General features: G+C 35.0%; 1 protein-coding gene across 3 annotated transcripts; it reads right to left on the reverse strand.

Moving 5' to 3' along the window:
* Positions 1-5,341: 5,341 nt before the first annotated feature.
* On the reverse strand, positions 5,342-13,106 carry LOC126713664 (subtilisin-like protease SBT6.1). Of its 3 annotated transcripts, none has more exons than XM_050413489.1 (10): positions 12,288-13,106; positions 11,782-11,910; positions 11,461-11,613; positions 11,039-11,155; positions 10,419-10,603; positions 8,341-8,604; positions 7,087-8,155; positions 5,945-6,441; positions 5,826-5,894; positions 5,342-5,742 (listed from the first exon to the last, which is right to left on the reverse strand). In XM_050413489.1, exons 1-10 carry the CDS (start codon positions 12,885-12,887, stop codon positions 5,622-5,624), a joined length of 3,204 nt encoding a protein of 1,067 aa, XP_050269446.1. In that variant the 5' UTR covers positions 12,888-13,106; the 3' UTR covers positions 5,342-5,621. The 3 variants fall into 3 exon arrangements, with proteins under 3 accessions (XP_050269446.1, XP_050269444.1, XP_050269445.1); XM_050413487.1 differs by having other exon boundaries at positions 5,830-5,890; positions 5,986-6,441; positions 12,288-13,100; XM_050413488.1 differs by lacking the exon at positions 12,288-13,106 and having other exon boundaries at positions 5,830-5,890; positions 5,986-6,441; positions 11,039-11,165; positions 11,782-11,915.
* Positions 13,107-22,273: the final 9,167 nt, after the last annotated feature.

Consider the following 22,273-nt stretch of genomic DNA (forward strand, 5'->3'; position numbering starts at 1 on the left):
GAGTAGATTGGTTGACGATCTACACAATGATATGTCTTGTGTCTTAATCGGAGGTCAGATGTGACAAATTCGACTAAAACAATGGTTTTGGCTGAGGAGAGTGAGTTTGTGGCTGCGGAGATTAAACCCTGAGGACCTCTAACTGCAATGGAACAGTTGGGAAAGGGCACTGAAAAGGCTTACTGACTAGAGAAGTTAAGGCAGCGAAGAATACCGACAAAGACAAGACTGCAGGACACAAGACAAGACTGCAGTGGCTCTGATACCATGATAGAAATACTGAACTAATAGTATTGTATTTCACAAGTAATAAAATATACATGAGTGCCTTCATATATGAGACAGAGTGTGCAATACAAGACAGCCCAAGTTTTAGGTTGCGTTTGGCAACATGTAAAATATTTTCCAAGTGTAAAATATTTTCAAGGAAAAATATTTTTGGGAAAGGAAAATATTTTCAAGTGTTTGGCTGCATTATGAAAATTGTTTTGGAAAATGTTTTCAGGTGTTTGGTTACATTCTGAAAATGCTATTTTTCTACTAATTTCTCACATTTTCTTAGCCATTTTCTCACTTTCAAAACAAAATTTATAATAGAAAGTTTCAATATATAAACTTAAAGAAACAAAAATCAAAACAAAATCATTCATTAAACTAAAAAATTCAGTCAAACTGAGAGAAGGAGGAAGAGAGAGTGATCAAAAATTGAGGGAAAGAGAGAGGTAGATCGAGAAAGAGAGAGATCGGTCATAGGTGGGTCATTGGCGATGAGATTGATCAAGCAACAGCAGGCTTCAAGCGGCAACGAGATTGAGACGACGAGAGTTTGATCTAGAGGGTGGTGAGGGTGTGATCTCGGTGGTGTGATCTGGGGTGCGATCTCAGTGGTGTGATCTGGGGTTGGGGCAGCGCTATCTGGGCAGTGGTCTGATGGCTTGGCTTCTCTTCTAGCTCACTGTCTCTACTCTCTCTTCTTGCTCTTTCTCTTCAAGTGTCTAAGTCCAAAAAAGCATTTGAAGGTGAATGAGATGTGTAAATGATTTTATGGGTCAATAGGTTTATTTTACGGTCAAAGTTTAAGATTTTCAGTTTGACTTTATTTTACATGTGCACCCAAACACGCATCTAGGTACAAAATATTTTCCCAATTTCATTTACACCTGAAACAAACACAGCCTTAATATTTAACCATTTCAATCCAAAAAGCAAGGCATCCAAACTTCAATCAACAAAGAAACGCAAAGATAAGAACAGTAAGTTTAGAGGTATAACCAACACTCCTTGGATGAGTTTGGTGATGACCTTCACGGATCACCGTGATTTACGGCAGCGACGACCAAGATCTTCCCAAGGACAGTCCTCCCACCATGTGATGTCTCAACGGAAACTGCTGATGAAGACACTTTGAACTAGTTGTGTATAGCTAACAACAGAGACTTGAATATTGGATTTGTTAATTTGGGGTCAGATTTGTCCCTCTACAGGATTGGATTTTCTCCCAAGATGTTTCAATCTCTCTCTAGTATTTTGGAAAGCTCTAGAAAATTAGGAACAAGCCTGTTTGGTATATGTGTTTAAACACATGTTTTCAGTTTTTAAAAAATATTATACGTATTTTCAAAAAAACTGAAAACTGTTGTTTAAACACGTACCAAAGAGCCAGAAATGTAGTGAAATGATTTTAAGAGATGAAAACTATAAGGTAAATCTTAGTTGTGAAATCAAACGGAGATGGACTCCATATTTTTTCTTCCCCTTAATTTTTTTTTTTTTTTTATTAAATACCTTTTCAGACTCTCTTCAGTCCTTATCAATTTTGAAAAACCTGTTGCACTTGCTGTTTTGTTCGTTTTAAAGCCAACGGCACAATGCAAATAGAGCATGCCCTTCTTTTGTTTGATTTGGCAGGTGAGGTACACTGTAGCACAGTGCACGCCTCACACACCAAAGCTTTTTTTTCGCTACTACTCAAAAGGTAAAAGTTGGACAAAAGTCACGAAACAGTAAAAAATTCATTTGTGATAAAAAAAACAGTTGGTTTAAATAAAAATACAAGACTTGGATAATAAATGAAATAAGAATTTTTTGTACGCTTTTTGAAATTGAAATCGAGAACTTGATAAGATAGAGGTGAAGAATAATTGAAAACATGAATAAAAGTAAAATTAAAAGCAAAGTTAAAACAACAAAATGAGAAAGAGAGATATGAGAGTTTATGCTCGTTCAGTTTATTATTGGAGGGATGCATGTGCAAAAAGTATACATTATAATTGAGAAATGAACCAAGGTGTCTAAATAATGGAATTGAATGTAGTGATGGAAATGAATAAAATGTAAATAATCTTGTTTGGGAGTAACATAAAGAGAAATAAATAGAATCATTTTATCACAATATTACTATTAGACCCCATCATTTATAATAAAGTGTTGAAAATCTAGGGTATTTTGAGAATTTTAGTGAAATTTTCATTAAATATAATTTCATTCTCTCTGACTCTAATTCCTCCCAATTTTTAAGAGAATGAAAATATGAGGTTTTAAGGTAATAGAGATGAATAAGTGTTTTTTCCCACTTATTCATTCCATTCCATTTAAAAACTTCCAAATAAGAGAATGATGCTTCTATTTTCTCCATTAAAAACTCCTAAAACAAGGGAATTGATGAACTATTCCAAAATGATTCATTTGATTCTTTTTTCATTTAACATTTAGGAAACAGATTTAAATTGGACTTGCGCGTCCTCTTCACAATTATAAAACGCAACTTTTTCCAAAAAGTTGCGTTTTATACTCACCAAACAGACTTTTGGGCTGGCTATTGTCAAAATGTGACTTTTTGGGTCCAAAAAGTTGAAACAAACGGGCACTTAACCTTTCAACTTTTTTATTTTTTTGGAGAAACAACCTTTCAACTTTTTTATTCTGTTAACATTTACATCTTTGGTCAAAGTGGTAATTGCACATCTAAATCCAAAAAATAACAGGAACCCTCTCCAACCAGCCCCACGCCAGGATTTGATTTTTAGACTAAGCAAAAACAACACAACATTTTTTTATGTCTAAGAGCATTCCTATCAGCTGTTTCATAAATATGCCATTTTAACAAATAAAAAAACTTACTTTTTTTTTATTTTAACACACTATTTTACAATTCACCGTTCATCACATCTTCTATTTTTCAGTTTTATACATTAAAATAATATTTTTAAAAATTAAAAAAGCCATCAATATAAAAAAAATACAAAATAAAAACCCATCACCATACACAAACACAAGCACAGAACAGTAATAAACCCACCACCACACACAAGCACAGCCTGCCACCACCACCCACAAGTACAACCCGCCACCACCAACAACAATCCACCAGCTGCCACCAACTCGCAATACTACTTTTTAAAAAAAAAATCCCCAAAATCAACACAAATCTCTCATAAAAAAAAAATGAAGAGATGAATCAACTCCATTTATACAACCCAAATTACATGGAATCAACCCAACTCCACCACCACCCACAATCACATGGAATCCACAACCAAAAAAAAAAAAAAAAAAGGGCCAAACTTACATGCATCTCCACTAGTCGACCTCATCGGTGAGGCCAAACTCCACGGCAACGATCTCAGTGGCAACGATCTACGCAGAGAGAGAGAGAGAGAGAGAGAGAGAGAGAGAGAGACTGAGGAAAAAAAATAAAAGAGAGAGAGAAAGAGGCGTAGAGAAAGTGACGAGAAAAAAAAAAAGGGAGAGGTTTGAAACTACAATACTCCAACTGGGTTTTTGTTCAAAGAGAAAGTGTGAAACAAAATGGTAGTAAAATGAACACATGAAAGTGAAAAAAAAAAAAAAAAAAAAAAAAAAAAAAAAAAAAAAAAAAAAAGAAAAAAAAAAGGGAGAGGTGAAGATGCTGGAGAAGAAAGAAGAAGAAAAAAGGAAGGAGGAGTGACAGAAGATAAGGAACAGGCGGAGAAAGAAAGAAGAAAACAGCGAGAGAGAAGAAAGAAAAGTCATAAAAGAAGAGGGAAAATGAATAATTTTTTTTTTTTAGCATATCCATCCGTATCGTTCCAAAGATGGAACGATATTGTTCATGTGTGTCAAATTTTATAACATTTAGAACATCTCATGAGACAAGTTTTCTGGTGTTTGGTGTGCCAAATGCCAAATATTTAGCATTTAGCACACTAGGGAATGCTCGTCCTAAGTACATTAGCAATCTACAAAATAGCCTATCCTCTAGATTGCAAGGCTATCCCGTAGATTGCAAAACCAAATTCCAAGTACTTTAGCAGTCTACACGATAGGAACGTAGTACATTTTTTTTTTTTATCAGTACCTTTCCTCCTGCTTCTCGAATTATGGTTGAAGGATAAATGAACAATTTCTGTATTAAAGTGAGCTCTACTCAACAACAACAGGGCCAATGGGACAGATCTCCCTTCCCATCCCATTGTTGCATGCACCAAACCCAGGTATTGGGATTCTTGGGAAACACCCCCCCCCCCCCCCCCCCCCCCCTCGCCCTTCACAGGGGACAGTGCCATTAGACAAACTCGATCATTGGCGATAAGCTCCACTCCTAAATTATCATAATTCCGCACATTACTGATCAGGAAACTCTCCATCCAATCAGCAAAGAAGATGCAATTGCCCTTATCAGAACTGAAGCCTGGCAAAACCAAATTCTAAAGGAAGCATTTTGATCAAATGAATAATTGAATTCCATTTCTGGAATATTACCATTGCCAAAATAGGTGGAAAGATAACTCCAATACCTGGAATTCTAATGAGTTCTTCAATCTTTAATTGGTCACCAAATCCTTTTTTACCATAAGAATACTTCATATCTCCGTTTTGAGTTGGATCTATTAATCTGAGTCCTCAAATTGAAACGCCTTCCCTGGTAATAAAATCCCAGACACTACTGAATTAGGTTGAGTAGCAATCTCCCCACTGTTTAACCAGCATTGTTCATTTGTTTGGTCAAGTAAATGAAAGCCCTCCCTCAGAGCTAAACCACCAGCACCTTAGTTACAAGGTAATTTACTCTAAACAATTGGCTTGTTCCTACTCAGAACCAAATCCTAGTCTTTTGAGCATTGAGAATTTGAGATAAGTCTGCTTGAGCTATTGGAATTTTGTACATGGACTTGATTCGCACAGATAAGACACCACCAAGTTTAAGTAGAGCAAACTTCACAAACTCTGGCAGCAAAGAATAGATTGTCTATACAAGACCTAGAAGATATAAGATATTGGCCAATTTCTTGAAAGTATGTGACAGACCTTCATATTATAAAAACAAATGCATTGTTGTTATCTTTCTTTTCACCATCTCTAATTGTTCTAGGAAGCCTCTATCTGAAGGGATCTATGATTATGCTTAATCTTTTCTTTACAGAATTTTAACTCTCAACATTTGCTCTACAGTAGCTGTAAACTAGGCCGTTTCCTTGACTGCATAGTTTCACTACATAAAATTTGTGTGATGCTACAAATCTAAGAAGAATACAAACTAATTTCCTGTGATGATGCCAACAAAAAAAAAAAAAAAACTCTCAGATATGGGTAACACAATGTTACAACAGAAATTTTGAGCTGGTGTAACAATGATTCAGGATTCAGCTACAGAAACTCGAACAATTCCATACTATAGATTGGGAAACCGACCAGAGCCAGATCCTTTCCTTCGTCGACGTCGCTTCTGTCGAATTCGCCAGAAGCTCAACAATAACAGAAGACCTAACAAGCAACAGCAAAGCAATTAAAAATGACAAAAACATGAAAATATCAAAATTCGGAAATCATAAGTCAATATTGATCACTGACCAGTAACAGCAACTACTGCAGGAACAAGCCAATGACTAGCAACTAGCACAGGCATGTCAAGCTGCAAGAAGGAAAATGAGTTAATCATGTGTATGTAAATAAACAGAACTAAATAGAAAGATAAAAGAGCATCTGACCAATGTATTTGTTTCTTACCTCGCTCTTATTTTTCACAGATGGCTTGGGTCGCCTCAAATTGGAATTGCCAACTGTAGAATTTAAACCTCTCCCCAAATCAAAGACTGGATAACCAGGCAATCTTCTGTTTCTTCCTCTAACCTGTAAGTTGTAGCCCTTTGTCCCCCATATTTCATATCTGGAGTCACTCCTACAGACCAATTCCTTTCCCACAACAGCAGAATATGTTGAGAAATTTACATCAGTTCTGCGAGAAGGTAATTGGTGGTCTTCTACATAGAGGGCAGCATCTTTTTTAACTGAATCAGCGAAAAGCACCGAATCTCTGATGTTCCCACTAGTGTAGTCTAATATTTTTCTCAGAAGCCAATAACAATTAGTAACCATATGACTGCTGTCCAAACAATTGGAGTCTCCATATACTGCAATGCGACCTTCGCCAACATCTAGAAGGCCAAGAATGGGAGAGTCCGCCTGCCATTGATAGACACCACATGTTAGTAATGCATATAACATATATATATTCACAAAAATATAAATTGATGCCTGTATGATGGAGAAATTCCATGGACTTTTTGAAATGATCAAATCAAATATTGGCTCAAAGCCAGCTGAACTTAATTTTAAATTTATTTTATATCTCAAAGTCACCTGAACTAAATTTTTAAATTTATTTTATATCTGACCCTACATTTTAAGAAACCAAATAGCAAAATTTCTTATTGTACATGTGTGTGTGAGAGAGAGTCTTTTGGAGCATAACACTCCATCCATTCAAGTCAATACATGTGGCAGAATAATGTGTCCATACATTTCTGTAAAAAAAATTTTAAAAAGAAAAAATAAAAGGGAGGGGGAGGATCATACAGCATTTCTTCATTTTAATGGCACTAGCCTTTGTGCTCCATAATGGAGTGTTTTCTGTTAATTCATCATTATTATTGTCCCACTGTTTTCTGAACTATTGCGTTAAGACTGAAACACTGCGTTAATAAAATGGTTCGACAGCTAGTGAATTGAAGAAATATAAGCTTTAAAATTCAATTCAAGTTTCTAATCTTTCCACTCTTTTCCATCAATGAGAGTGGAGATGAAAATAGAAGCTGCTTGCATGCTCACCTTGGTCATGCCAGAAGTCAACAATACATTTTGAGTGGCCCCACTCTCCGAGCTATCCAGGAAAGGAAAGCTGTGCACAAAACCACCTGCAGGAAACCTCGCAATATCTGTTCCAGATGCATATCGACTTTGCTCACCGTCAATAGAAAAATCACCATTCAGAATCTTATCTCCAAAAGCAATCCCGAATGGAGCCAAAAGATCATTCAATGCTGGAACATTTGCACCTCCAGTAACTGGAGTCCACCAGCTGCGTGTGTTATCATCAAAAAATCTCATTTTAACCATTGTGTCCACATTATACCACTCAGCAAACACAGCCAGCCCCAACCCAGTATTAATGACATCATCCCTCAGTTTCTCAATCTCCTCCTCAAAGTACTCATCTTCAAGGTCTACCATCAGAAGTGTTCCATATTGGCTAGCATCAAAGCATGTAAGAGGAGAACCAAGAGTTTCAACATGGTATCCCGCATCTCGTAACATGTTGAACATAATGTGAAAATTTGTATGCAGGTGATCTCCATGCCAGTCGAGAATGTCATTACGAACATCTAGAGAGTCTCTTGGTATGTAACCAGGAGGATACTTGATACTGTGGAACTGATCCCATAAAATTCGTTTGGATCTTGGTGGTGTTGGAACCACTTTCAACTTTAAATGAAGCACACATGTACTGATTCGAGGGCTCTTCTCTCCTTGAGGTGGACTGTAAACCTGAAGAGTGACATTGCCTTCAATCTCTCCAGAAAACTGGGAACCTTCCTCCTTAATTTGCATGTGAAGTGCTAGATAACCAGTCCAAGGCCAGATGACCTCCGAATATGTGAAGTGAATGCTTAAAAGATTCCCTTCATCATTGGAAGGATGCCACATTGGGGGGCTTTCGACATAGCCAATTACACCCATCCCATTAAGAATAGTGGCATTAAAGATGACAGGCATGGCACCTGCATAGAGTGGTTGACGACAAAAAGGCCAGGAGTACGGGCAATCTGTATAATCCAGAACACCAGGAAAGATGCTTGCCCGCGGTTGGTAGTTCTTAAGGATTTCAAATGATTCTAACCTGACACAAGTTAAGAACTAGAACTTACAACAAGAAGACAAGATATATTGATACTTCTGTAAGCACGCATATATATAAGAAATGAAAAGAATATATAAAATGATAACACATGCACAGCAACAACTACTAGCCAAGAAACAAATCTGCACATAAAACAAAGGGTCCAGCTAACTAGGAAAACTTACAGATCAACTCTGCCTGCACCTTGCTCATACATATTGGGACCTGATAGCTTCGCAGCTCCCTCAACCAATGCTTGTTTCATGCTGGCTGGATTTAAAATGTCTTGCCGACTGCTTTCAGGGATGACACTAACAAGCAAGCATACAACACCAGCAACCACAGGACTTGCCACACTAGTGCCTGATAAACTCTTACAACCAGTACTAATCTTGGATCCCATAATCTCCCGTCCATATGCAACAACATCTGGCTTCACACGACCATAACTGTAAAGGCAAAAGTTACATAGTTAAAGCATTGCACACTCATCAGCATAAACAAAGCAAACACATACAGCAATGAACTAGACTGAAGTTCCAAATATAAAATCGCAAGTCTTGTTAAGAGAAGCACCAAGGACAAGGGACAAGTTATGGCAAGAACAGTCAGTATAAGCTGAACAATCAGTATCAACTTAAAAAATTAAAAAAAAATAAAGGGGGGGGGGGGGGGGGGGGGGGGGTGTGGTGGCTGGCACAAGGAATATTTTCTATGAGTAAGCAAGGACTGAACCAGTTAACAAGCAGGAATCTAAGTAAGATGTGTTACATAACCAAGAAACCTGATGAAAAGAATGAAAAAATATTTGATTAAAAAAGGTCATGAGTGGGTGAAAATGCAACTCTCCATTTTAGGAGAGTCATTAATTTGTCAAAAGGCCCAGCATGTCTGTGTCGGACACAGACACGAATGAGACATGCCTGCCCATGTGTCCACGGAGTGTTTGGCAAAAAAATAATTTAATTGGACAAGGCTGGGACATGGCATTGAAGAAAATTGAATAAGAAAACGGATTTTGACATCCTAGCAAGATCTGAGCCATCAATAGCCTTTGGGGTTGTAAACAATTGATATTTCTCTATTTTTATCACTCTAGAATGATCATCTCTATTTTAGAAATATTTTCAAATGTTTTAATAGCTATTACTTATTTTAAAAAGCTAAAATAAACATAAAATATACCTAAAATTTTATAAAATATACATAAATATATAATATTTATTTATTTATTAATTACCCTACCCCTGATGTCTCGCATCCTAGTTTTTCAAAATTTGCCGTGTCACCTCATGTTTGTGTTCATGACTGTGCTTTCTTAGTTTATAAGTTTCTATCATGTCTGCTCCAATAAGCTACCATACAATATAACATGGACCTGCTCACTAATATGGAACCCCTATATGGATGGTGTTGGAGGATGATGGGACAGCACAAAAACTAGAAGTTCTTTTAAAATGAAGAGGGGATCCTCACACACTAAAATTGGTTTTTCACTTTTTCTTAACTGGGTAAAATTTAGAATAAGTTACCTGAGCTAGAAAAGCTTAAATCCTTCAATAAAGTTTAGGTCCGATAGATGTACAAATTTTCACCAATAGATAATAAAATAATAAATGCTAAATCAGAAAGCAATTTAGAGGAAGATAGTACCAGCACAGCTTTCACAAATTTAACTTTTGCTTGAATAATTGGCAGGATGTCCTTTGCATGCAATGTCAAGTCACTCTAAAATCCAGACAGGAAGAAGGGAGGAAAGGGGAGGAAACCAAAATGATTCCTGGACACGGGATGGCTAACAGTAAGATAATCAGTAAAAGATTAAAGAGGCAACCTAATCTATATGTATGTCCAGTATATGAGCAGCTAAGCTGCAACCACAGGTTTATAGGCTTGGTTCAGGAGCAAGGCTGTTGTCAAATACATGCAACAACCCCAGTCATTATACATAAAAGACTAGATTGTCTAATCCAGTCCGTATACATCACATACTTGATTGTGTAAGTTTACATTATATCTTCCTCCATAACAAGAAGTAGAAGAAATACTAAGTTCAACCATGTAGACCCCAATATAAATTTAACCCATAGGCCATAGCTGCCAAATACTTTTAGTATTGCTAAACAGGACAGAACACACACACACACAAATAAAGAAAAGGGAAAATAAAAAAGAGCAGCGACATTTATTTTAACCACCCAACAAAAAAGAAATAATATTCCAGACACATTTAAGTTCTAAGAAATGAATTATTATACAGTACCCATGAGGAATCTCCCAAGTACTCATGCCACGTGAGGAAAATGAGGCTATGTGGTCACTGTAGTCAATGCCACCAACACCAATGACATCGCTTTGGTCTGCTGGATTGTTTAAAGTGCCATAAAGTGGTCCATCATTTCCAATTGCAGAGACCATAATTATGTTATTTGCTGTTATTTCCCAAACCTAGAGAACAAAGTACCACATAGCCATGTGAAAGGAAAATAAAAGTGAGTCACAACGATAAGTTTTAACAACCAAACAATAATTTGAAAATTGAGTGGTTCCAGCATTTTGATGGAAGCAAGTGAATTAGCAGGAATTACTTTGGCACAAAACAAGGCATGTAAAAAATAACAAGTTTTTTTTTATAAGTGATGAAGATGATATGATTCTGAAGTTCTTCAACAGTAGGGCAAATTATGAATTCCATATTACCTCAAACAGAGTAAATAAACCATGCAGAAAATAGGCAGAACCAATTATTAAAATATTTTCCATTACCTTACAAAACAAAGTAATACATCCCCCCCCCCACCCCCGCGACCCTTTTTTTTTTTTCTCCTGAAACCTATTATGTCTATTAAGTCATACAAATTCAATAAGCCAATGATGTCTTACCTTCTCCACAAAAGGGAGATCCAAGTAATCAGGTCCACCTATGCTCAAATTTAGTACATCCATATTGGTTGCAATAGCATAGTTGAACGCATCAAGGAACCATGATGTGTATGATACCTGCAATAGGCTGAATAAAAGTTTCTCATAGTCTTGCCAAATTTTCTTGAATAAATCAAATGTCAGACAAAAAAAAATATAGTTAAAAATAGAGCCCAATACACATGAAAGATTTCTCACTTTTGTAAGCATTTCAAAATCCAACGGATGAACTACAAAGCAGAATGTGCATGATAAATGTGCATCTTGAAACCAAATAAGAGGATAGAAAGTGAAATGTAAATGCAGCTTCAAGTCACAACAGCGTAGATGGAACACTAAATATAAGAGCACAAAAGCAGTAACACATGTCCAATTTGCATTACCTGTGCATCAGTAAACACACGAAAAGCATAAATCTCTGTATCTGGAGCAAAACCGAGACACTCTGCATCTCCACCAGCAATAACACCAGCAACAAATGTCCCATGTCCAAGATTGTCATTTAGCGTATCCTCATTGGTCCAATTTGTTCGCTCCTAAATACAACCTCAAAATTTAGTAATCAACTCCCCTAAAGCCTCATTTAGAAGTACATTTAAATTTTCTACCCAAAAAAAAAATGAAAATTATGAAACACTAGATATGGAAATGCAGAAACACGAGAATACTCCCAACACATTCATCCAACTGGCAAATGGCAATACCTTGATATTACGAAAATGTGGGTGATTAGCTCGAATGCCAGTGTCAAATATGGCCATTTTAACCTTAGCACCAGTATACCCTTTTGACCAAAGGGCATCCGCTCCAAACATGGAAGTGACTTGAGATCTCTACAACAATAAAATGGATCACAGAACATTAAAAAAAAAAAAAAAATCAGAATTTGAATAGAACATATATCTTTCTTCCACATTAAAATTTAGAAGCTCATGCATTCACACATATAGACGCCACAACATATAAACTTTTACGAAGTTGATCGGTGTCGCTCTGGAAATACAATATCGATTGCACATACCAGAACCATATAAACTATCAGAAGAATAGAACGAATGCTCCATATCAAATTTCAGACTCTTCATATCTTACAACCAAAATATCGTTTTAAAAATAAATAAATTTTTTGAAAATTTTATTTCCTTCCCTTTCCCTCAATTTTCCCACGAACCAAACAGAAACCAAAAAACGAGGATAGGACAAGAATTACCTGCATAAAAAGCTGGCGTCCCCATCTAATCGAAGAATTGCTAAACGGGGAATGATACTCGCCCTCGCTAAACGACATCGCTGTGAAAATTTTCCCTGGTCGCTTCTTCCCATCCACGAAAGCACCAACTCTAGCACTAGCCCCAGCCCTAGACCTAGACCTAGACGTAGACTTCGTCTTCTTCGCAAGCAAATCCCTCCTCCTGTAGCTAAAATCCGCATTCACATCCTTCACCAGCCCCAACCTCTGAATCTCCCCGATCACACTCTCTCTCGCGGACTCCTGGATCGAGACCAAGCCGAAATCGGTGGGGTACTTGGCGGCCGGGTTGTTCCGCTCGATCCATTTCCAGCGGTCGGATCGGATCTTGGACTCGAGATAAGCCCTGTGCTCCTCCGCGGGCTTGTATTGGAGGAACCGAACGATGTAATTGTTTCGAATCGGAGGGGATGAAATTGAATCGGATTGTGAGGAATTTAGGGTTAGGGTTTGAGATAGGAAAATGGAGGGTTTGAAATGGAGGAGAGAGAGAGAGATTGAGATGAAGAGGAAGAGGAAAGAGAGTGAGAAGGTAGAGGAAGAAATTGGGTGAGCGATCATGGCGGAGAAAGTGTTATGGATTATTCATGCATTGATTTATTTTTGGCGGGAAACAATATCCCACATCGAAGATTTTTAGGGTGGTATGGTATGGAATGGGAATCCATAAACTGGTTGGTTAACTCTTTATAGAAACAGAAACAGCTCCAAGAAACAAGACCCTATTTTTGCGCGAAGCTTTGGGATAACGGGAAAGAAAACGTTGACTCAAAAGAGCTTTAGGATGAGTCCCGGCCCTTCCACTGGGCCAATTAGGCCATTGCCTAAGCCCCAAGTGGAAGGGGCCCAAAATTTTGAAAAAGAAGGGGTTGAAAAAAAAAAAGAAAATATATATATATATATATATATATATATATATATATATATTTTCAGATGAAATTTTCAAAAATTTGATATATCTTCATGACCAAAGAACAAAAAAAATTGGAACATTCTTGTAGACATTGGTACCCCAAAACATTCTTTGGTCTAAACAAAGTCAATCATCCCAAAAATATCATCATTAACCTCCAGATGAATAATAAATCAACCGGATAAAATGCAAATCCGGTCTAAAAAATTACCCACAAAACAATCTCAAATCAAAACGAATCAAAAATCAAATCCTTAAAATTTACTCATACCTTTTCTCTCTCTCACTCTTGCTTTCTGCCTCTCTCTCTTAGCTAGATGATGATAGTTTGCAAAAATACTATCTTAAACTTGAATCTTTTCTCAAACATGATGTTTATTATGATATTGATGGTTTAGATTTATTTTCAAAGTTAAAAGTTTTAAAAGAAATTTTACAAATAAAATCATATACTTCAATTGACATACTAAATTATATAAAAATGTTAGATTCATTTCCAAAAACATGCATTGCTTATAAGATTTTACTAATAATACATGTTAGAGTTGCTTTTGCAGAAAAAAAATTTTCAAAATTGAAATTAATAAAGTCATATCTAAGATTGACAATGTCTCAAGAAAGATTAAGTAGATTAGCTATACTATCGATTAAAAATGAGATGTTAGAAGAACTTGAATACAAAAATTTAATTAGTCAATTTACATCTCAAAAGGCAAGAAAAATAGATTTTAAATCAAATATATTATAATATAAAAATATTAAATAAATATTAATTTAATTAATACATAAATATAATAAAAAAAGCATCATTTTAGTTCTTGCCTAAGGCCCCAAAATGTTTAGGGCCGGCCCTAGGATGAGACTCGAGAGACAGATATATAGAGATAAAGAGGAGAAGTTTCGAGTGTGCCAAGACGTGGTTGAACGGCATTAAATACGTTATGTTATGCTTATGACGGAACCTGGAGGTACTGCCTATTAGCATTCAAGTGAGTGTTGTGGGAGCTAACGCCTTATAACTGAATTGACACTTTTATGCATGGGAAGAAGGTTTGAGTTGTGGGTTAGCAACATATTGTAATTATCTTAAAAAAAAAAGTGTAACCCATATATTGTAATTATCTCTCAAAAAAAAAAGTGAGTGTCTCGAGAGGTTTTTTTTTCATTTATTATCATTTTCAGAACAATTTCGTTAGATAGCATGCTTATGAAACATATTTGTAAATTAGTATTTCAAGACTAAAATCTCTTGTCTAAGGCTCAAGTTCCACAAAAAAAAAAAAAAAAAAAAAAAAAAATCTCAATCTTAGCAAAAAACAAACCCAATCTCAGCCAGTAGCCGACAAACGCTACTCACCATCGAGATCGAATCCCTCAAAAAAGGTTCACCACCATGGGTTTATGTTTTGATTTAGGTATGAAGAAATGGGCATTTTTTTTATTTTTGGGTTTAAGTGTTCGAGGAATGGATTTGGATGCTTAAGAAAGGGGAAGAAGAGATTTGTGGAAAGAAGGAAGAAGAAAGCTAGAGAAAGAAGGAAGAAAAGAAAGAAGGAAAAGCTAAGAAGGAAGAAAGCAAGGGACTCGAGTTCCTTCAAGCAACTCGAGTCCCACAAACTCTAGGTGCTACTTTGCAAAATAGTTTGCAATACTTGTTAATTAACGAAATATTAGTAATTTTATGTTAAATGGCAAAAAAACCTGAGTGTCAAGATTGGATGGTGTTTTAATTAGAACCACAATTTTTATCACAACTTTTGACATAACTTACTCACGTGGCAAGTCATTAGTAGTGGAGTTGTGGACTTACTCCAACACTCACAGCTTGCCACGTGAACAAGTTGTAGTAAAACTAAAAAATTGTGGTCCTAGCATTTTCCTTTTAACAGTTAACACTATTTAAAAACTAGTGATGCTTAAATTTTGGAGAAATAGTATGTACACAACACTTTTACAATAAATCATAAGTAGCAGGTTGTTATTGAATGTCACTAATGGATAATAAAGTAATTTTGGAGGTAAGTTCAAATTAGAACTAGTAACAATTTGCTAACTAGAATTTGTAGTGAAAGCATTATGAAAATATTGTGTAGGTAGCACTTGTCTAAATTTTGTAATGTTAAAGAAATTTGTTCACTTTTAAGTATAAAATAACTCATTTAAATTTTCTTTTTATTTATGAGTTCGAGTTTGGTGAGGATGGAGTGTAAAATCCATATTTTACATCATCCAATAAAGATTGCCACATAAGCATTTTTACTTAACGCTCTGTTTGTTTTGGCATTAATATTTTTTGGAAAATGATTCATTTTTCAGAGAGCATTTTCTGGAAAACTATCTCATTTTCCGGTGTTTGGTAACAACTTTAAAAATGGGCATGAGAATGTTTTCTTTTGTTTGGTATCCACAGTTTTTATAATATTTCTTGTATAATTTAAAACATGTATAATATGAGTATTGTGTAAACCCATCTAATGTAATCAATATAAACAAATAATAATAAAAAACCAAGAATGAATTTGGTTTTCAAACTAAAATTTTGACAACAAATACAATCAAAATTAGCTATCCTATTTTCATGATTTCAAATACTCATCTTGCTCATGTATATGAACAGTAACGTAGATAATATATATAAACCATACTTCTCATAATTCAAAATAGCCATTATAACCTTAAGTTCCATTTTAAATAGTTCAAAATGCAACATAGGCCAATTAGTTTTATTGGCAAACTAATCCAGTACAAATAGTTTGATAAATATACCAAAAATTGTTATAGAAGCGTTGACCGATCTTTGAGGAGAAAAAAATAAATAAAAACCTTATTAAAGAACGGTGTTATAGAGGGAAGAAGAAATAGGCAGAAAAAAGAGAAGAGAGGCAGATAGAGAGAGAAATCTATGGGAAGAGAAGAGGCCAAAAGGGGTGATAGTGAGGGTGTGAGAAGAGAGAAAAAACAAAAGGAGGAGAAGAAGTGAGAAAGTTTATTGTGAGAAAGGCTGAATGAGTGAAAGAAAATATTTTTTCCTAGGTCAGAAGAAGATAATATTTATAGGAGCTATACACTGCGTGAGAGAGATTGTTTTCCAATTTTTTTTTTTTGGAAAACAACCTATAGAAAATAAGCCTTATTTTTATAAGAATTTTCCATTAACTAAAGATAGTTTTTCATTAACTGATTTTTTTTTTTTGGTGCTACCAAACACTGGAAAATATAAAAAAACTATATTTATAGAAGATTTTCTAGCGAAACAAACAGAGTGTAAAACTCAATAGATTCTATCATACCTAATAACACCATATCAACCTTTCCTTTTTTTGTGTCCTCTTCTAATGATTGTTCTTTATTATCAGATCAATACACTTCTTTATCATTAGACCAAGACACCAATTGGTTTTTGGTACATTCTATCACATTTAATAACACCACATCAACTTTTTACTTTTTTTGAGAGAGAGAGAAAGAGTTTCAACTTATAGCATTCGCTTCTAATGATTACTCTTTATTATCAAATCACCTAATAAAACCACATCAACTTTTTACCTTTTTTTAGAGCACCACATCAACATTTTAATTTTTTTTAGAGAGAGAGAGTTTCAACCTATGCCGCTTCGAATGATTGCTCTTTATCATCAGACCAATATGCCAATTGGATCGAACCTCAGATATTTTATTCGACTACAGAAGATTTTACCTGTTGAGCTAACATCCTACGACATTAACTCTTTAACTCTTTAAAGGCCAAGAGCAATACAAGATGAAAGATTAGATCTACAAAATACATCAAAAGAGCAATATTTCAACATTAACTCTTTAAGGCTCCATTTGGTTGGAGTTAAAATGAAAGGGATAGAAATGGAAGAGAAAATGTTGTTTTCTCTTGTTTGGTTCAAGAGAGAAAACATGAAGGAAAGAAAACAAAGTGGAAGAAAATCACTCCGAGCCCACAAATTTTTATCCTTCCGATTTGGAAGGAAAACTGAGGAGAGAAGGAGAAAACACGCTCCAAATATTGAATTACTCATTTATCCCTCAAAGTTGCTATCCAAGTCGTTTCCTCAAAAAGGGGGAAAAAAAATTGCTATCCAAGTCAAGTAGGTCATGATTACTTGATTAGCTTTTGGGCAGAGGGCATCCTATACTATATGTGCTAGTCCTAGATCAACGGGTAGAGGATGAAACCCAGTCAACGTGTTTTGGTTTTTATTTTATTTTTTTTATGGATCAAAGTGTTTTGTTTTTCTTATTTATGAAACCTAATTGGTGTAGTTTCTTTTTTAATTTATGTTTGGGGTTTTTTATGAGAAGTAATCCATGTAATTAAACAAAAAAGTAGAGTTATATACTTATAAATGTATTTAATATATTTGTGGGAAATATAAAAAAATATAAAGTTTTAATAGTTTTATTATTTTATATAATAAGAGCATGAGAGTAAATTTATCTGAATTACATTTTCCATTCTCTCATTTTTCTTCTCAAACAAACAAATGAGTTTTCCATCTCTCCACTTTTTCATCCCTCCAGGCTCCAGCCAAATACATATGAGAGAAAACTAAATCTCTTCTATCCTCTCACTTTTCTACTCTCCACCTTTTCCCCCTCCAACCAAATGGACCCTAAAGACCACCAAGCTTTACAAGATGCTAGGACTATGTTACAAGCACTCTTGAGAAATAATGGGCAGCCAAAGTGGTGATAGCATTATAAAGTTATTTTCATGGATGAGAGTCTCTTGAGAGAGCTCAATTACTCTTATCTAGTACTAATCCCCAAGGTGCAAGATGCTTAGAATTCAATTTAGATCGATAAGCAAGTGTAACATGAGATACACAAGGGTGGAACTAGTAATTCATGTTTTTTTTGGATTCACAATTCCAACCAAAAAAAAAAAGACTTGGAGTATTCTATAATATTGTATACAAAAAGTAATCCAATCTACAAAATTATCTAACATGTAAAAGTTTTCTAGTTGTTACATATATGTGTGTGTGTGTATATATTTAATACTTAGCATCCTCAATTAAAGTTAGCATTCAAAGTACATCAATTTATAGATTTACTTCTCCAAATGTCAAACATGGAGAAATTTAAGTGAAAACTAGAATGGATTAATGGAATTCTAGACAAAAATAGTGAATAAAGCTTATCAAATGGTTAAATAAATTAAAGGGAAAAAAACACAAAGCATAATTCAAATAAATAAAAATGAAAAAAGAGGAAGAATTTTGTACCTATCATTATCTTAAAGCCATTTTCAAGTAGATTCAAACAAAGAAATAAAAACTCTGAGAAATTTGAGTGGCTAAAAAGAAGTGAAATGTTTAAAAATATTTGGGAAGACTATGAATGAAACACTTGAAGGAAGCTAAGCTAAAATTACTAGCCAATAAAACTTTTGGTTCACCGTTGGGACATAGAAAAGGTGTTTTGGGAGAGGGAGAGAAACAAACAGATGGGGTAGGGGGAGGGGAGGGGGGCAAATATTTTTCTCGGGGGGATCAGCTCATGGAAATAAGGAAATGATGGGGCCTAATTTTTACCCATAAAGTAAAGGAGAAATTTATTATTATTATTATTATTATTATTATTATTATTATTATTATGAGAGAGGGAGCCATGGCATGTTAGAAAAATAGAGTACATACCTCTATACTTTATAGGATTATATATTTGCTTGTTTCACGTTGTAAACCATGCTCTATAACTTGAATGGTTTGTTGCTCATGGTGATGCTTGCTATTAGAGCCAGTCACACAATATACACGGCCTAAAAACCATAGGATAAAATCTAAAACTAGAGATAACGGTGGAGAGGAAGAGATGTTCTATTTCCACAAGTTACACAAATGAGAGAAATTACACCCTTTTGTAGGCTGAGACTGTTATTTCATAAAATGGTTGATCCAATATAAGTGTTGTCCATGCCAAAAAGAAGCATCTCGAATAACATTGTCTCAACTTATGAAATCATACATTGTCTTAAAGGGGAAAAAAAATGAAGAAAAGAATGGTGGGTATGCAAGATCAACTTTGAACAAAAGCCTATAATAAGGTAGAATGAAGCCTTATGCTGGTGATTCATAAAGTTTTTGGTTTCAAAGGAAAATTTTTCAGCTAGATTAAACAATATATAATAACAATCTAGTTTACTTTGCTAGTGAATAGAGAAAATTTTGCAAGCTATACTCTGTATAGATGACTAAGGCAAGGTGACCCATTATCACTGCCTATGTGTTCGTCTTATATAGTGAAGTTTTATCCCCACTTAGTAACAAATAGTTAAGGACATAGGGTTCCTCAAACTTTGCATATGCTGTGTGTAGTGGGTCTAGCACACGTAACAAGCTTTTAATGAGCTTGTTGTCCAAGTCCAAGATATGAAGACTACTATTTCAACTTTATTTTAGAGAGAAAAAAAGCAGTGGTGCACATGACTTATTACTTTTATAACATTCATGTGTGATTAGGAGAAGTAATAGGCAGCTAGGTTAATATATATAAACAAGGTTGATGTGGTTTCTGGGTGCGCCGCATATAAAGAGCTAGTAGTGTAAAAAAAATAAAATAAAAAATAAAAAAAGAGAAAAAAATGTGGTCATGTGAGAACCATAGCGACAATAAGAAAAATAAACTCACAAGTAAGTTCAGTGAAAGAAAATATTGTGCGTGTGAGAGCAAAGAAGATAAGGGGATTTTCTCTAACCATGAGATATAAATGTGAGGATTAATTTGGAATTCTCTAGGGATAAGTTTGGGTACTACAACCATAGGTAGTTGTTGTATTCAAAGTGTGACTGAAGAATTTAGGTGACTTTATTCCTAGATAAAGATATAATAGTATTGAGAAACTGTACTACTTGCCTCTATACTTCTCTCTGAAATAGTGAAATTGTTACAATTTTGTGAAAATAGGCAAATTGCCAAACAACATAAATCTTGTGTCGTGTTATTGCATTTATATGTTATTTTTGCTCTATTTTTTTCCTCTCTCGCATATCTAGGAATTGGGTTAGTTCATAACACATCAGTGTGCTACTAATCTTCAGAGTAAAAATTATTGAAGTGGAAAATGCGATGGAATGTTTAAACCTATATTGCTCTTGGTCTAAGAAGATAATAAACATAAGCAAATTTGGGTGCTTTGCATCCTATAGAGTCCCTATCCAATTTCTCAACTACAAAATAATTTGTCTTTGGCTTAAACAGCTACCAATATATTTCATATACTTGGTAGCAACCTTTTGCTAACTAGCAATATAAAGAGATTTTAACTATTTGAAGGAAAATAGCGACTAATGGATGGAGATTCAAATCCCTTTCACGGGACAAGACATCTTGACAAAATTGGTGGCTTATAGAAGTTTTCACATACACAGTGTCAGTATTTATAATACCAAGAATGCTATGCAAGCAAATGGACTTTTTGTTAAAACGATTATCATGGAATACTAAACATGAATAAGGAAACTTCCTAGCCTTGAAATATTGGAATGCCTTATGTCAACCAATGAAAGAAGGGGGAGTTAGGGTTTCTAGGGTTTCAAGATTTCAACAACAACATGCTTTCTAAGATGGCCTGGTCATTTCTCACCAACAAGGAAAGCACTAGTGTACAAAAATGCTGAAAGAAATACAAGGTGCCAAATGAATGGTTATTGGGCAACATAGTTGCAAAAGGATCCTGACCTAATGGAGCATTATTTCCACTAAGCCTATCTTCGTAAAAGGGGTTTGCATACAAATGGGAAGTGATGTTAATGTGGATATGTGGGGGGAATCCTTGGATACTAGGTGTCGAAAACTTCAGAGTTACACCAAGAGCAAGAACATAATGTCGTAGGGATCAAGTGGTGTTTAAGCTAATAGAAGGAAATAGGGATGGGTGGAATATTCCTTTGTTACATCAAATGTTTGGTGATGCTACATGTGAAGTAACAAGAAAAAACTCTAATTACTTGATGACCATATGAAGATAAAATGGACGTGGATAGCAATTAAATGTGGGGAAAGCACTGTAACGTTAAAGCTTAGATGTGCTCTAGCCATAAACCAACATATTGAGAATAAAAATTTATGGGAAAAAAAGTATGGAACTTAAGAATCCACAAAAGATTAAAAATGCAAGCATTAAGGATTATGGTGGAGGTACTGGCCCTAAACTTGAATTTACAAGACAAGGAAATCTTAAATGTTAATAGATGCCAATTTTGTGATGAAGAAGTGGAAAACATCACCCATCTATTTTAAAACTCTAAGGCCTCTAGGATCATATGACTTGGAAGTTGTGAATATATGGAATTAGGGATGGCAACGGAATAGAATGACATGGGTGTTCCCTACCCTGCCTTGTAGGATAGTTTCTCTCCCTTACCCTACATGTTAGGGCAAGCTTCCTTGCCTTGTCCCTATCCCATGGGTTTAGTGAGGCCTCACCCTAGGATGTATGACAAATATCTCACCCCATCCCTGCCCCGCTACCTTTACATGGTGGGTTAGGACAAGGCAAAGCAAAATTGTCATCTCTAAAGTATATTCAATGAATCTTTAAGGTTGAGGAATGAATTATGTTACCTTTCTATAATTATGCATGGTACCAAATGAATGGTTATTGGGCAAGTCATGGCTACAGATTAGGGCCTAAGCTTTATGGGCTCGCTAATGTCATTTTTTAGCTTGTATATATTGCTAGATTAAGCATTTTTCTTGTAACTTATTTAAATTGAACTTTTAAGTTAAGCTTGCCACTACACTATTTTTACATCTCTTATGCCTTCCGGCTATATCAATCCTATTAAACTTTTTCCAACATATTTAAAAAAAAAAAAAAAAAAAAAAACAACCATACAAGATGGCTTGGTAAACCCAGAAAAAATAGCAAAATAAAAAACACACATTAAACTTGGCATAAGTAATAAGCCTTCTTTTTTTGATAGAGTTTCAACTTATAGCGTTCACTCTTAATAATAGCTCTTTATCATCAGATCAAAACACCAATTAGTTTTTGGTGTAGGCGGAGATTGAACTTCAT

The sequence above is a fragment of the Quercus robur genome, chromosome 2 (assembly GCF_932294415.1).
Source record: "Quercus robur chromosome 2, dhQueRobu3.1, whole genome shotgun sequence".
NCBI lineage: Eukaryota > Viridiplantae > Streptophyta > Magnoliopsida > Fagales > Fagaceae > Quercus > Quercus robur.